Source organism: Tetranychus urticae, chromosome 1, assembly GCF_039701765.1.
Source record: "Tetranychus urticae isolate SD_2017Ah chromosome 1, NJAU_TeUrti_SD_1.0, whole genome shotgun sequence".
Classification (NCBI taxonomy): Eukaryota; Metazoa; Arthropoda; class Arachnida; order Trombidiformes; family Tetranychidae; genus Tetranychus; species Tetranychus urticae.
In genome coordinates this window covers 17,189,866-17,206,181 of record NC_142958.1, presented here as the reverse complement: position 1 = coordinate 17,206,181, position 16,316 = coordinate 17,189,866, and the positions used below count along the sequence as shown (strand labels likewise).

At 31.4% G+C, this 16,316-nt stretch overlaps 1 protein-coding gene across 1 annotated transcript; it reads left to right on the top strand.

The window, feature by feature from the left end:
* The first annotated feature begins 303 nt into the window (after nucleotides 1-303).
* LOC107359326 (potassium voltage-gated channel subfamily A member 1-like) lies at nucleotides 304-14,601 on the top strand. Its single transcript, XM_015925810.3, has 4 exons — nucleotides 304-1,242; nucleotides 12,075-12,293; nucleotides 12,372-12,909; nucleotides 13,318-14,601. The coding sequence occupies exons 1-4, from the start codon at nucleotides 1,133-1,135 to the stop codon at nucleotides 14,212-14,214; spliced, it is 1,764 nt and encodes a 587-aa protein (XP_015781296.1). The 5' UTR covers nucleotides 304-1,132; the 3' UTR covers nucleotides 14,215-14,601.
* The last annotated feature ends 1,715 nt before the right edge of the window (nucleotides 14,602-16,316 follow it).

Sequence of the window (16,316 nt, the reverse complement as noted above, 5' to 3'; positions counted from 1 at the left end):
GTATTTACATGATTAGTATCAATTTCATCCAAATTTCATCTTTTTCATTTTTCTTCCTTTCATTTTCTGTCAGCAACTTACTTTTATCAGTCATTTTAGTTCTCTGAATCTTGTTGCTCCTTTTTCACTCTTTGCCTTTTCTTCCTTCAATTATTAATTTGGCAACTGGTAGCGTCTAACCCATGCCAACATGTAATTTTAGCAACTCAAGTTTACCGACTCAGTGAAAATGAACGAAGGTATCCTTTCAAACCTTCTGGAATCACACTTAAAAAGATTCATTTTCGTTCCCCTTCTCTCTATTTCTCTTTGATCTCATCACAATCATGCTTCACCCAAAGCACCAAGGCTACTTTCATTTATATCTTGTGCTCCTAAAGGCACACCATCATTATCATCTTCATTCTTCGCTTTCTCTATCTTCCAACTCCCAACTTTAACTTGTCTGGATCCAATTTTTGCTTCATTTTTCCCTTCAAAATTTTCTGAATCTTTCGCTTTTCCACTCTCACTCTTCTTCATTTTACCTTGTTACTCTTTCTTTTACTTACAGCATCCTTATCTCCATCCTCATCCTCATCCATATCTGCGCGGTCTTTTCTCCCATTTTTGCGTTCTATTCTCACTCTTTTTTTCGTTCTCCCAAGTTTCTCTTTTCCATCATGAAACTTGTCAGAAGAACAAGAAGAAGATGAAAGAAGGAAAGAAAGAAAGCAAAAGAAACTCATTGGAATAAATTTCATTGTAAGCATCTCTATTTTCATATCATGTGTGCTTCCATATCATCTATTCAAATAGGATTTAAATGATTTAACTTGTATAATCATCACCATCATCATCATCATAATCATCTTCACCTTCATCACCAACATAACCATTATCATCGACCTCATCTTCACTTTCCAGTGCACGAGAAAATAAACAAAAGAAACAAAATCAACGAGGTAAACATAGAAAAATAGTTTTTTTCGTTATTCAATTGTTAAAGTCACCTTGCAATCAACATCATACAGTTTCATGATTCATGTGGCCAATACTTCATCATTGGTGAAACAAAAGGTTCATTATAATTTACCATCAACAAAAATCTCAGTGATTGTGGAGTAAAAGTGAAAACAAATTAGTCACAATCATGGCAATGATACGAGCAGGAGGTGGAGGTGGACTAAACACTGGACCATGGGCTGAGTTGATGGAGAAATTTCGTGAAAAGCAACATGTCCAATCGAAGCGCGATCAACAGTAAGTTCGAGTTCTGTTTAGTAAGTCAGTGAAAGGATTTGTAACATGAGACTTGAAACACCAAATGTTGCCCTTCAAAAGTTGAGACTCGGAAAAATTTTTCCTCTTCAAAGACATCATGTGCAAAAAGGCACCATTTGTAAATGGTGACAAGACGAAAAGAAAGCTTTGACATTTGAACTTTTCGACTTTAAATGGCAAAGTATATTATTGAAAGTTTTTTTACTTTACTTTCAATTTTTGTATTCAATTAAGTTTAACCTCTTTTTATTCATCACATCATAGCTTTTGCATGTTGAATAATATTTCTTTTTGCATCCATTTCAAGAAAACTTGGCGTAAAAATGATTTCAAATTAGTACGATTGACTTGCAGTGGAAAACTTGAAATGTTCACTTTTCTGATCATTATCACTCTCTTGCTCATCATGGTTAGGGAAACTTTCAAAACGAGGAAAATTTTACTCATTTCTTCTTTAATTCAATTTAATCAACCTTTAACAATGTTACATAATAAAAACAGCTTGAACTTTCTGTTGATTGATAAACTGGATTCAGTTTCTTCATGGTGATGATGAAGATGATAACTCAAGTAATAACAATACATCACAAAGAAAATGAAAAACAGGAGAAACAAAACGTTTCTTTTTTAACTGAAAAAAACCTTTTTGCTTGGAATAATTGATTGAATGTTGCTCATTAACTTTCAAGATCGTTCCAATTTTAATCATCCGATTGTCCTAAAAGGTCAACTTAATGAAATTTTCAATTGAATTCTGTTTCGAAAAATTTTGTTTCATATTTCAATTTGATTATCCATTCAGTGTAAAGTTCAATTTTAGCTCTTTCCAAGTCATCTGATGATGACAGATTCTTGCATTTGATGGAATGTAAAATGAAGAAAAATTTTTGAAAAAATTTACATGGAAATGATGTGAAACATAACATGTTTCATATTAATATAAAGATACAGGTTATCGAATATTATTCAGCAAGAAAAATTGAATTGATAGCAGAATTTGGCAGATTGCAATGTTTGATCGCGAGACAAAAAACTGTTGCTCTGAGATTGGGCTGAGAAAAATAAAAAGTGAAGAAAAAAATTTTGTTCAATTTTCATGAAACTCTTCATTCTAATATATTCTCGTACTTGAGTTTTTTGCTAACATTTTAAAATGAGATAACAAGAAGGTAACAAAAAAACCTTTCCAAATATAATGATAATAGCCAGGTTGGTAAGAGTTTCAAGAAAATGAATTCAGAGGTAAAAAATAGCGAAATAAAGTCATCATAATCATGATAATGATCATGATCATCATGAATCTCTTGCTGTATAAAAAGTACTTTTCATTTTGTAGGAAGATACAAAAATAAGCGAAACAAAAAATGAAGCAAGGAAAGTTATCATTCTCTTGATGAATAAACTATTCCGGAACAAAGATGAACATGGGATATACTGAGTGTTAAAATGAAGTATTTCCTCTTTCAGATGATTGGAAATTTTGAACTCGAGAAGCTGCAAATTTTAAACTGACGCCTTTTGATAATAAAATGTGCAAGTTTTTATTGTCCAACCTTTGAAAAAAATCGCTAAGATTATTTTTCGAAAAGTCGTCGACTCGAAAAAGGGACACCTTTCGATGCATGCATGTGTCTTGAATTTCATGTTCTTCCTAATGATGCTACTTTTACTTCTCTTCGTTAATGCATTCGAAATTCAATATCACTATTCAATGCTGGTTAATTTCTCATTTCTGTCAAAGCTAATCAATTTTTCAGGCAATAAAATTGTTATTCACTATTTGCTTGACATTTTGATATCATGAGACACTTTAAGCTTTAGTTCAACGCACATTGTCATCTTCATTTATCTATCTTAACGTTTCTTGGACATTTCAACCGTTTTCATCATCATGAGTTTTGATGAGCACGAAAAAGCTTTAATTTGTATTGAATAATCAGAAAACAATTTTATACAATCTCTTAAGGAATCATCTCAAACTTCTTAGTTATTGCTGTGTTCAATTGAAGAGTTTGAGGTTTGAGATCTCTCGAGGAGACTTTACCTAGCAGATCAACCGCTAGAAAAAGTCACAGGACATCATATCAGGGAATTGAGGTGCCCGCTTAATTCAGCCTTTGAGTCCTATCCAATGCTCAGTTTGCTGAGCGTTATATTAGGTTTCCAACTAAGTTCGTTCGTTTTTTTATTACTAAGTTCAATTGATAATTTTTTGGTGAAAAATTCATCTTTTCAATATTATTTTTTACCTAAAGATAGAGAATTTATCAGGCTTTAATCCAGTATAATTTTCATAATGATAACAATTAAAATAAATTGTGAGTTAACAAATTGAATTGATCAACTTTTTACAGATTTTATTGGGCCAGCGTGAATTATAATTATAATTAGTTTTTACATTGTGATTAAAATTAAATTAAATGCATCAAATAGCTGATAGTCTAGAGTATCGGTGTATGGAATTTCAAGTCTTAAGATAAATCAATTAATTAATTAATCAATTTAAACTCAGAATTCATTTAACATTGAAAATCCATAGACGTCCAATTTTTGATGAAAATCCAATATTTCACTATTTTTTAATTCAGTTTTAACATTGGATTCGACAGAAAAAATTGAAAGTTTACGGATTCAAAGTTGATTAATTGATTAATTGATTAATTTGAAGACTTGAAATTCCATACACCGATACTCTAGACTATCAGCTATTCGATGCATTTAATTTTATTTCAATCACAATTAAAAAACTGATTCTAATTATAATTTACAATCGACCCAATAAAATCTGTAAAAAAGTTGATCAACTCAAATTGTTAATTATTTTTTATTTTAACTCTAATCATTATGAAAATTATACTGGATTGAAACCTGATAAATTCTCTATCTTTAGGTAAAAAATAATTTTGAAAAGATGAATTTTCCACCAAAAAATTATCAATTGAACTTAGTAGTTCAAAAAAACGAACGAACTTAGTTGGAAACCTAATACCAACGAAGATAAATCAAAACTACACCGAAAGAAAGAGCGTAAACGCAAATTTAAGACACATGCATGCATCAGAATGTGTCCTTTTTTCGAGTTTGACTTCTCGAAAAATGATCTTTGAGAAGAAAGTTAATAAGATCAACCAATAAAAATTTGCAAATTTTATTATCGAATGGCATCATTTGCAGCTCAACGGACTCAAATGTTACAAACGTCTAAAGTTGGTAGTACGTCATTTTGACACCCAGTACATCTTGTTTGGTTACAAATATAAAGTCAAATCTTACGGATTAGATCTGTCACTGTCAAAACCCTCGAGACTAACCCAACATTTCCGTGTTCATTTTTATCTGAACTTAACTTTTACAGTTTTTATTTTCTTTACAACTGAAAATGGGAAAAATACTAAAGAAATGTACTTCATGTTTGCTGATTGTTGTTTCATTTGAAGAAGCAGTTGATGATGATGATGATGGTGATGAATATGACACAGACAAGAGTTACAAAAATGGAAAAAATTTCATTTAATAAAAGTAGAAAAGTAATGTTGCAAAAATAAGAGGATGAAAATAAAAAGAAAACCTGAGAAAAATTTGAGAAAAAAGTTCATTCCTTGCTCAGCTTCAATGAACAGCCTCTACACACCTTGAAAACTTAGATTAATGCAGTGTAAACTTTCACATTTAGAAAAAATGAGTTTTCTTTCTTTGAATATAATGAAGTAAACATTCAGTAATTTTCATCTAAATTTTAATTGAAACCAACGAATATTTGAATTATTCAAATTTATAAAGTTATGATGCAAAGTATTTGATAATCATTGTAATAAAATCTAAAGCTGTAAATGTAATTCAAATTGTCGAATAAAATTGTGAATTTTTTGTGCAAGAATTGAACTATTAATAAAACTGAGAAACTGTTTGCTCAGCAATACAGGAATATCAAACGTAGAGTGGGAATGAGCAACTGTATCTCAACATCAGAGAAGAGTTACGAATAGAGAAAAAATCTTTAGAAAATAATAGATTAAGACTATCATTATAAGGTAGTGTAACTACAAATTGACGAATAAATTGAAATCGAAATTTGAGAACGGCTAAGTCTAAAGAGAAAAGAAGGATAACGGACTAAGATTCGAAGTTTGAGCAAGATCACCGGTATAGACGATGAAAACTGCTGAAACAGCCAAAAACAATGTTTGACTTCTGCACTAATTGCTTTACGCATGACTAGCTGAAAACATCAATAGATTTGTACCTGTAAATGTAGCTTTTATTCAGTGTCCTTCTGTTAGACAATCTTGCATAATTGAAAAAAGAGCTTGATCTGAAATTTGTTAAGTAAACCTGTCCAACCTGGTATATCATGTGTTTACTCAGCATTGTCACTATCAACTCATCGAGTAATATATCATTCTTCAGAGTAGGGTTGATCAATATTGTCACTTTACGACGACGAATATGGACGAATTTGTGCACTTAAAATTGAAAATCAGGGAATAATTGAGAGACAATTCTTTGAAAGCGCGAAACACGAATTATAATAGTTTAACTTGCCACTTAAATGCAATAAATTGACAACATAAAGCTTTAATAATATTTCCTGATGACAAAACATATTTAAGTTTTGTCGAGATGTCCATGGTGCATGTCCATCACATTAACTGTATTGCTGTCTAGACAATAAGATTTTGTTGGTCTGCATTATTATGGAAATTAAGAGGAAAAGAAAATTGCTGCCGAATTTTAGGAAATGTTTTGCAAAATTGGAAGATGCATTGTGTACAAACTAACATAAATCTGTGTTTTAATACAAAAGCTTTTTTGCACAAGTAGAAATCACGAGTCAAGTAAAATTTTGACAGAACAATGAACTTTACAAAGTGCAGTATGAGCTAGAGTATCAATTTCTCGAACAACTACTTGCAAAGTCAGGTTTGCATAAAAACTTCCTGACGAAATAATCTGACAATGCATAAAGCTATGAAGTTTAACGTCTGACTCCAAATTTTTGGTTATTCGAGTGTTCAGCTAAGTTAATCTATTGTTCTTGAAAGATAGACCACTCCACTCGGGATTTCATTAAACCTTTACTACAAAATATGAAGAAGATTGAATCTCATAAAGTATATGAAAATAAGATTGGGTTTACCAGTGCTCCAAGTCAATGGAAAATTCATAAACCGCTTCATGAATAAACTTTGAATATAAAAACTTTGTGTCGTAGAATCCTTTATTAATAAGTTTTCCACGCTTCATTATATGCAATGAGATAAATTGTATCAATCCAAAAATAAATATAACTCTTATAATATTATGATATGTCAAATTTAGCCATAAATAAATAAGATTGATAATAAGCAAAAATATTGAAATTTTGTCTAATGATTATTGAATGTTTTCTAGCAGTGAATGTTGAACTAACCCTAACTAACCCTTTGTTTAATTTCAACTTTAGACATTGAGTTAAACATCGCTTTCCTTCTTTCATGCAGTATAAATGACGGCCAATTAACAATGAAATATTACAATTCTATTAGATTTTATGCGATAGAACTGGACATTCAAGTGCATGAGCTTAGAAAACAAATGCATGGATCGAAGTCGATTATTAGTTGCTCTTCTTTCCTATTTCGATTTCATCTTCACAATGTTTTATTTTGACAACTTCACTACATTTTCAATGATCAGAAATATATAATAAGAATAGTTTGTGAGCCAACGTTTGTCAGAGTAAAACAGTTTGAGTGAAGAACTATTATATTAAAAAATAGCTGTATAACTGAGCGCTTCTGAGTTGAATCTGAATCAAATTAAACAAAGACTAATTAAGTTGACCCTCTACTCGCAAAAATAGCCAATATTTCTTTTGCAATAAAGTTTTCGATTCTTCAGCAAACTCGATTAGCCTTTAATGTGAAGAGAAATCCTAGAACAAAAGTAGCTATTCCAAATATCTGTTGAATTGACTCAATTTCACCTTTTTTTAACCGAAAATTGTTCTGTTTCGAGTTTGCAGAAACTGTCTCGTCTCAAAGTTTTTCACCCTTTATCATTAGCTAAGAAAATTGAGTTGCACATCAAGTTGATGAATTAATTGTTTACAAACTGAATGTAATCAAATGGATTTACATCGAAAGATGTTTTAAAATTTTGAGATGAAAGTAATTTCAATTTACCGTGAAAAGGTAATTTCAACTCCCAATGGTTAGTTTACTCGCTCGTCGATTTGAATATCAATCAATGAGCTAGTTTAATAACTTTATATGCTATGGAGCTACATTTTCATCAGTCTACTGATATTAAAATATTTGCTTTTGTTTTTAATCAACAGCATTTAGCATTTTATAAACATCAACTGCAGCAAAGGCAACAGCGAAAAGGTAAACATCATTATCAGAATAATTTGTTAGAACCAGAATTTTTCATTTTTACCTTTTCCTTCTTTTCCATCTTTTTCTGATGGATAATGATTTTGTTATTAAAAAGGCTTGAGCCTGTTATAATACTTGACTCCAAGTGTTGCCTGATCTTGATTCACTTTCCAACATTTTTGAAACATTATCTTTACTTGATATTAATAACATTATAATATCAATAATGTTAATGCTTCAGGTTACGTTAAAAAAGCCATTATAAACAAAAGACTACCGTTAATAGTGTTGGTTAATTTCGTTGTTGATTTACCTTTTGTGTTGAGATTTTTAGACCAAAGGCAAAGAGAGAGAAAGAGAATGTTCTGAAAGATTTCATTTTGTTCTCCTTACAGCATGTAATGTTTCTGCACAATGATTTATCATGTCTTCCCAGTCTTTTCAGCTCATTCCAAGTTCATTACTTTTGGTCACAAGTAATGTTGTTTAATAAGGATAAACATAAAATTGGACAGGAAATTTTTTCTAAAAAAATTTTTCTTCCTTCAACTTTCCAGTAGCAATCTTGAACTGTTAAAAAAACTGCATAAAATTACGAGAAGAGGAAAATGATGTCGGCTAACAATTTGAATGAAAGCCTTTGAAGTTATGCTCGACTGACTAACTTTGAAGTCAACTTTTCAAATTATTTGTGCATCGACTTAATAGTCATTAAACATCATAACAGTCCTTAGATGCATTGGACATAATAAAATGGTAAATTCGCGGATAAATATGGAAGCAATGCTTTGTGTTATTACAGAAAACTGCAAAAATTTGTAGTTGATGGATAAAGTTTTATTAAAATCAAATAACATGAAAATCAGAAGTTTGCTAGCAATCAAATGATTCCTTTCAAGAATCAACTCAGTTTACCAAACCACTAAAAGACACTTTAGATGCTAATAAAATAATATGCTGCAACCATTAAAACGATCAGTAAGCGAGAAATGTTGAGCTATTGCAATTTTAAACAAAACAAACTACATCTTTGCATGGATTTTGCGAGATTTTAACGTTATCATTTCGATCAATCGCACCTTTTTGCAAAGGGACAAGGAATATGATCAATAGCTCTAGCTACTTTTGTAGCTAAATGCTTGTAATTTTCTTATGTCCTTTAAGATTTCAGGAGAGGAATTGGAAATTCCATCTCCCATAAGAATGACAATTTATGATCTTTGTGATGTATTTCTTAGCTGTTTAACGATAGCATTCAATCAAGATCACATTCAAGATGGTTTTCTTTCCAATTCCTTTCCAGCTAAACAGTCATATTTATGCCCATTAGATGATTAGTATTAACAGAATGTTACGTTGTATTAATTGTTTATGTGGAAGAACATCTGAGAACATGTCCAAGTTCATGAAAATCTAAGATTCTGATACCTGAACATCCTTCACTTTCAATTATTTCAATCAAAAGTATTTGCAAACATTGCTCAGGTAAAGCTTTTGTGTACAAAGACTTGTTCAATAATTGAATCACGCAAAAACCTTTGCTAAATGCATAATGAAATATTCAACAAAAGTGCATCTGTTGATATTTTGACAGAGAATAAACTACATCTATTGATTTTCTCTCTTCTATTGGGTTTCACCAAAACGAAATTTTCTCAAGTCAGAGTCTTGAACATGCAATTATAACTGAATTTTGCAAATTAAAATGATGCAATTTGTTCTCAATTTTCGTTGTATTGACATTTTGCAAAGAGTTGTTAACACCTTTTTGGGTAAACAAAAGGTTATAAAGAACCCAAGATCATGACCAATTGCATCTCAACACTTTTCATGACATTCAGTTATTAATTACAGTTTACAAATGGATATTTAACTCTAATCAGACAGTTAATTTATCCTGCCAAAAATAAGACTGGAAAGCAATTAAGTGTGATTTATGTTGCTCTGCTTTTTGGCCCGAACCTTATGCTTGTTGTTTAAATATTTTGATCTCTTCTATTTATGATATTTTGGTCATCTGAGTGTCAAAATTTGTTTGTTTTATTCGCTTGTTATGCCATTAGTTTTTATTTACAATCACTTTTTACCTTTCAAGTAGAATCAAAATGAACAAATATTAGTTCATTCGATTTGCTCTTTTTTCATTAAAATTGTTTCCAATGGACTCTAAGATATAAACATCCATCTATGCCCATAACTTTTGATCCATACTTATAAATGTTATTAAGTTTCTTTCAACAGACTTTACTCCAATTTTATACTGCCTTAGATTGACCATCTTTGCCCGTGACTCCCTTCAACCAATGCTTCTGTAAGACTGGTTAGTCTTTTCAGTATCACGTCTTGATTTGGGCTAAATTGTATTTCCAATCGATTTATTGAAGATTCAATTTTCAATATACTTTTGCACTTCAACTTTTAAAGTCCTTTCAATCAATTATTCGATAAATTGTGCAAACAATGGCTTTGTAGACGTCTGGAAACTATTTTGCAAAACTTCACTGGCTATGATTTTGCTATTAAACTTAACATTGAATCAAACAGTTTTCTCGTTTGCAATTTATAGCGAAAACAGATCGAAAAGTAGCAACAATTGAAACATTTTAACTGAACAGTGGGCTAATCAAGTAAAAATGCAAAATGAGGCTCAATTAATTAATAACAAAATTTAACCCGCAAAATGAACCATCTAATGTTTAATGTCATGCAAAAGACTTGAAACCAATCTTTACTACTCATAGTTGTTTCACTATGATCAAATACTAGTTCATGGCTTTTCTAATCATGCATTGTTGCATATTTTTCAGGCGAGGTTATATTCATTATTATATTTTCTGCATTTGAAGTCTAGCATTTGTTTGCAAGCATTTTTAGCATCAGAGGAATCAGATTACGTGCTTTCAATTTAAATTATGCCGTAAAAATACTTTTCTGCATTATTTGCAAAAGTTGCTCAGTAATATTTATTATTACTTTTGTTTCTCAAATCGTTTTCAAGCCGTTTTCAAGATTTGTTTTTATTTATTCTCGAGCTTAGTAGTATCAAAAGTCTAATGTAATCTAGTATTTTGATCATACGAATGTACAAATAATAAAGACTAAAAGGAAGATTGTATCGCACTAGAATTTTTATTTCTTGCTCAAAAATGTTATTAATCGCAGCATAAATACAAATGGACGCAGGCAGTTTTGACGCAAACTATTCTATCGTTTGCGTGGATAGAGAGAAGAGATTTAATTGAGTCTTAAAAGGGAAGAGTTGGACTATTAGATAACTTCACAGGTCTTTGACACAAAATTATACTCTCTGTCAAACTACGAACACTTTCAGTTGAAGATTGGTTTACCAATCCAAAGAAGAACTATTAGTAACTAATAGTAACTTGAGTTAGCATATAAATTCAAGTACAAATGCAAAATGATTAAAAATGAACTTAAATACGTGTTTCTCATACAAACTGATCTGTCGATCGAGCAATCGATAACTCAACAGTAAGAACATTTGTCTTCTTGATTTAACTTTAGTTAGAAAAGCAAAGAAAAGAAAAGATGGATTTCATGTTGATTTGCTCTTAGAACCCAATTTCAGGACAATTAGCACAATAATAAAAGAGTTTAGTCTTATGTGGTCAACTAATGGATGGAAGACTTTTAGAGTTGAACTTTCTCTTCTGATTACCGAGTCTTAACTTTAACTGATTCTATTATATCGGACACAATTCTTGTTTCTTTTCGTTAGACTGAGTTGACTTTGAGCTTTTAACTCAGAGAACTCCATTTAACGTTAAGTTTAAATTTAATTTTGAATTTCGCTTTACTCTTTGGGTGAATCTGATGAATAGTTATCAGATCTTATACTAACTTGTTAATTGACTTCTTAAATAATACAGTATATTGCATCTTGTAACAACTCATTCATTCATTTCTCTCAATTATTCTGTAAACAAGAAAACAACTGAACAGGTAATTTTGGTTCATTTGGAGGAATAAAAGTTAGAACCCAAAGGAACAAAAAAGGAAAGAGCAAAGAAACTTTACTCTTTCACAGAATCTAATAATAATATCGATTTTTCTTTTCCACTCACTCATGGACTTTCCTTTTACTCTCATTTCAAGTTTACCTGTTTCAATTCCATAAAATTCTCACACAATATCCTCATTATTTCCATCAATTTTCAATCTATTTCATTTCTCAAATCCAAACTCAAAGTTCAATCAAATTATTTATACTTTTTGTTTCTTCATTTTCTCAACTAAATTCCCTCGATTATTGCTATTTTACACTGAAAACCATTTTATCTGGCCATTTAAACCTTTACTTCAACGTTATAACAACCAATTTAGATCTGAACAACATTTAAATTGCTTTTTACTCTTCGATTCAAATTGTATTGCAAAGTTTCTTGAATCAATTGCAATTTACGATCTTCTTGTTTCATTTTGTTTCTTTAGATCATTGCCAAAGGTTGCAACTGACAATCTATTGGAAAGAACTCGATCTGATGCTGGCATTGAATTCGGACCTCGTCACCGATTTGAACAGATAAGCCATGATCATACGCTTTGTGAACGGGTAATAATCAATGTTAGTGGAACAAAATTTGAAACTCAATTACGAACTTTAAATGTTTTTCAAGATACTCTTTTAGGTGATCCTTTACGAAGAATAAGGTAAGAATGAGAAAATGTATGAAACGATGCGAGCAAAATTTTTGTTCTCATACACTTTTCGCTGATTTTTGCCTCTAGATATTTTGATCCAAATCGAAATGAATACTTTTTCGATCGATGCCGAGTTGCCTTTGAAGCTATCCTCTATTATTATCAAAGTTGCGGTCGCCTTCGCAGGCCTGGTAATGTTCCGTTGGACATTTTTGTGGAAGAAGTTAAATTTTATGAATTGGGCGAAGAAGCGCTGGAAAAGTTGAAAGCTGATGAAGGTTTTGCAGCTGATAAAGAGGAGCGACCTTTACCAACCAATGAACTTCACCGTAAACTGTGGCTACTCTTTGAGCATCCTGAAAGTTCGCAGGCTGCTCGAATAGTTGCCATTACGTCAGTTTTAGTCATCATTGTATCAATTGTTATCTTTTGCCTGGAAACATTACCACAGTATAAGCATTATAAAATATTCACAACATTCGACAATAAAACTCGAGTCATTGAAAACGACGTGCCATCAACTTCGAACCCCTTTTTCATTATTGAATCCCTGTGCATTGTTTGGTTTCTCGTCGAGTTTCTCATTCGTCTATTTGCCTGTCCATCTAAAATTGAGTTTATAAAGGTACTTTTTCAGACATTTTCACTACTTTCAGCTACTTTAGAGAGCAAAACGCAATACAGTGGAAGTTTTTTTGTTTTTTAACGAGTGACATTTCGATTAATTTCAATGAGAATTTAGATTAAGAAAACTAAATTGCCTAATTAGCTCACGCGCACATTCGTTTAATCCAATTTCAGGTGATTTTTTTTAAATTTTATTGACTATTTTAAACCTTTGCCAGTTTTAGTTTGGCTGATTTGAAGTGGAACTGCTCTACGAGTTCAAATAAATTTTTATAATAAAGTGAAAAATATTTCTCAGTTCATACAGTTTATTTTTAATGTTTGCAAAAACGAACAGATTATTAACAATTCATTCAACTATTGATAAAAACAATTAATAGATTTTTTATTTTCTATTTCATTTCAGGACATTATGAATGCAATCGACTTTATGGCAATCGTTCCATTCTTCATAACTCTTGGAACTGTTTTTGCTGATAAAGAAGAACCCAAAACCTTTAGTGGTGAAAAACAAAATCAAGGAGCTTCCCTGGCCATTCTCAGAGTTATCCGTTTGGTTCGAGTTTTTCGCATTTTCAAGCTTTCTCGACACTCCAAGGGCTTACAAATATTGGGAATGACTTTGAAAGCTTCTCTTCGAGAATTGGCCTTATTGATATTTTTCCTTCTCATTGGTGTTATCCTTTTCTCTTCAGCCGTTTACTATGCTGAAGCTGGATCCGAACGATCCTATTTCAAGTCAATACCTGATGCCTTCTGGTGGGCTGTAGTCACCATGACCACTGTCGGCTACGGAGATATGGTTCCACTTGGTGTTTGGGGTAAAATGGTTGGCTCACTGTGTGCCATTGCTGGTGTACTTACTCTAGCCCTGCCTGTGCCTGTGATAGTTTCCAATTTTAATTATTTTTACAATCGAGAGATGGGCTCGGAAGATTTAAACAACATCAACCTGCATCATGTCAAGAGTTGCCCTTATATTGGGCTTTATCCTTATCAAACAAGCTCATACACAATGGATCCAGATGAAGACAATGCATCTCAAACGTCTTTCCCTGATGTTTCCAATCATCATCAAATTTCATGTCAACCCTATCATCATCATCCTCACCAACAACACGACCATCATTCCCACTCATCTAACCAGCAATACTACCATCATCCCAATACCTATCAATCAGATGGCCTAATTTATAATAAATTAGATACTGACAATGATCCAAACAACTCAGATTATCTAGACTGTGATTCAATTATGCAATATGATATAACTCAATTAATAAATCAAAAAAGGCAAACTTGACTTTCTTTGTTCATTTCTTTTTGTCACTCCCTTCTCATCACTCCCTTCATCTTGGACATAATCTATTGCATCATTACCACCACTTTGACCATAAATCCAAACTCGAGTAACTCATTCGCATCAATGAATAAACATTTTTTTTCACATTCATTTCAACATGCTGATATCAGTAACTCTATGCCTTTTCACTCGAAATTGAATAAACAACAGCCACTGAATGATAATTTTTTGATCGTTTTCTGCTTGTTTCATTGGTTTGCAAATAATCGTATCATAATTGTTATATTTCATTGTTACAATCATTTTTGTGGGTTTTATGACTTTTCTATTTTAATTGTAAAAAATCTGTCTTTTGATGAGCAAAATTAAAGTTTATCTTTACCTTGATTTGAAATTATAGCTGATTCATTATGTTTTTGTAGTTTATCTGTTTGGAACAGCTGTTTCAAATCTTTTCCAGTTGCGCCATAAAATAAGTACGATCCAAAGATCTGACTCAATGATTGTACAAAAGCGAATCCAAGTTTAAGCTTTAAATTCGTTTTGCTTGAGAATAGGCGATAAGAGCAATTTTTCATTGCCCAAATGGATTCAGTTTACATTTCCGATAAACCAACAGAGTACAAATGCAAAAGAAATTGGTTAATTAAATTTATTTTTGCCCGTCTTTGTCTATTTATGTCAATCAGTGCTTGAATGTGACAACTATGACAATAGTTCAAGTTCAAACAATTACGACGAATGTCATAGTTGTAATAATTGTATTTTTTGAATTTTTAGTAACAAATAATAAATTTTACATGCGTACCTGATATCAATTGTATCTTGTTGCTTTAATGTTCAGCAATTTTGTTGCAGAAACTTAATGAAAGTCCAAATTGACTAGACTAATTAGACAATAGAGCTAAAGCCAATTTGATCTTATCGTTTCTCCTATCTTGGGCGTTTCTGCCATTTACGTTGTGGATAAAAAAAAGTTAAAATCGAGATTCATTTTCTCTGTTTAGACTTTTATATTAATGAAAGAATTCTGACTCATGTAGTTCACTAATGGATCGAACACTTTTGATTTAATTTTCCCTTCTAAATGCCGATACTTACCTCTAACTCAATCCTTTATAATGTTACTAATATTACAATTCCATTAGTTTCTCGATCATATTTCAACTCAATACCTGATGCCTACTGTTATTGTATTAGCCACCATGACCACTGTCGGTTATGGAGACATGGTTCTACACATGGTTCGGTGTTTTAAGTAAAATGGTCGATAACAAAAACACCACGAAACAGAAAAATCATCGATACTTGAGGAAGTTCAGAAAATGATTGTCAATTTCATCATTATGATTTCGAAATAAATCCACTAAAATATTCCATTTTTTCGTTTCAACCACAATCATATTATTAATAACACACTTGTAAAATAACATTCAATTTTTCGAGAGCATATAAAATCCATAGAGGTCAAATTAACCTTACTTCTCAACTGGATGATCAGGTTCAATTAAGAAAGAGTCGCATTCGTACATACATTTCCTTACTTTGCAAGTATCATTTAAAGATGATCGGGATTTCTTATGAATAATGTAATAAACGAGTTATTATTGTGCTTGCGAGATTGGTTTGAAAATTTTGATCAATTAGTATTCAATATCAAATTACTTAGTTTGAAGAAATATATTTCTGTAACTTTATTATGAGGATTCTAAATAATCTCAGCAATCAGTGTACAATTGGACTCATTTGTTATCGAAACCTAGTTTTTTGATTACCAAAGATCAAAATAAGATCTAAATACAGTTATGGCAGTCAAAAATATTCCTATTAAAGGATTTACTCTATCATGGTCCTGGTTTTCATCATCGACATCATGTTGGTTCACAGAGGCTGGTGTGGTATTAGCGACTCTAGACTCATCGGAGACATCATTTTGATCCACGGAGAGGGTTGAAGTGATTTCAATTTTAGGTGGATCGTCGGACTCATGTTGATCCACAGATGCTGTCGAAGAAGTTTCAATTTTAAATTTATCTACAGTAATTGGATCAGAGTCAAATTTTACTAATTGTGTCATAATATTATCAGAATCATCAGCCTTA

What these genes read in the sequence shown, in the direction of transcription:
- LOC107359326 (XM_015925810.3), top strand. Translation starts at nt 1,133, where the DNA reads ATGGCAATGATACGAGCAGGAGGTGGAGGTGGACTAAACACTGGACCA. An exon ending in CAATCGAAGCGCGATCAACA is followed by an intron (nt 1,243 to 12,074) that starts GTAAGTTCGAGT and finishes TTGTTTCTTTAG; the next exon opens with ATCATTGCCAAAGGTTGCAA. An exon ending in CTAAAATTGAGTTTATAAAG is followed by an intron (nt 12,910 to 13,317) that starts GTACTTTTTCAG and finishes ATTTCATTTCAG; the next exon opens with GACATTATGAATGCAATCGA.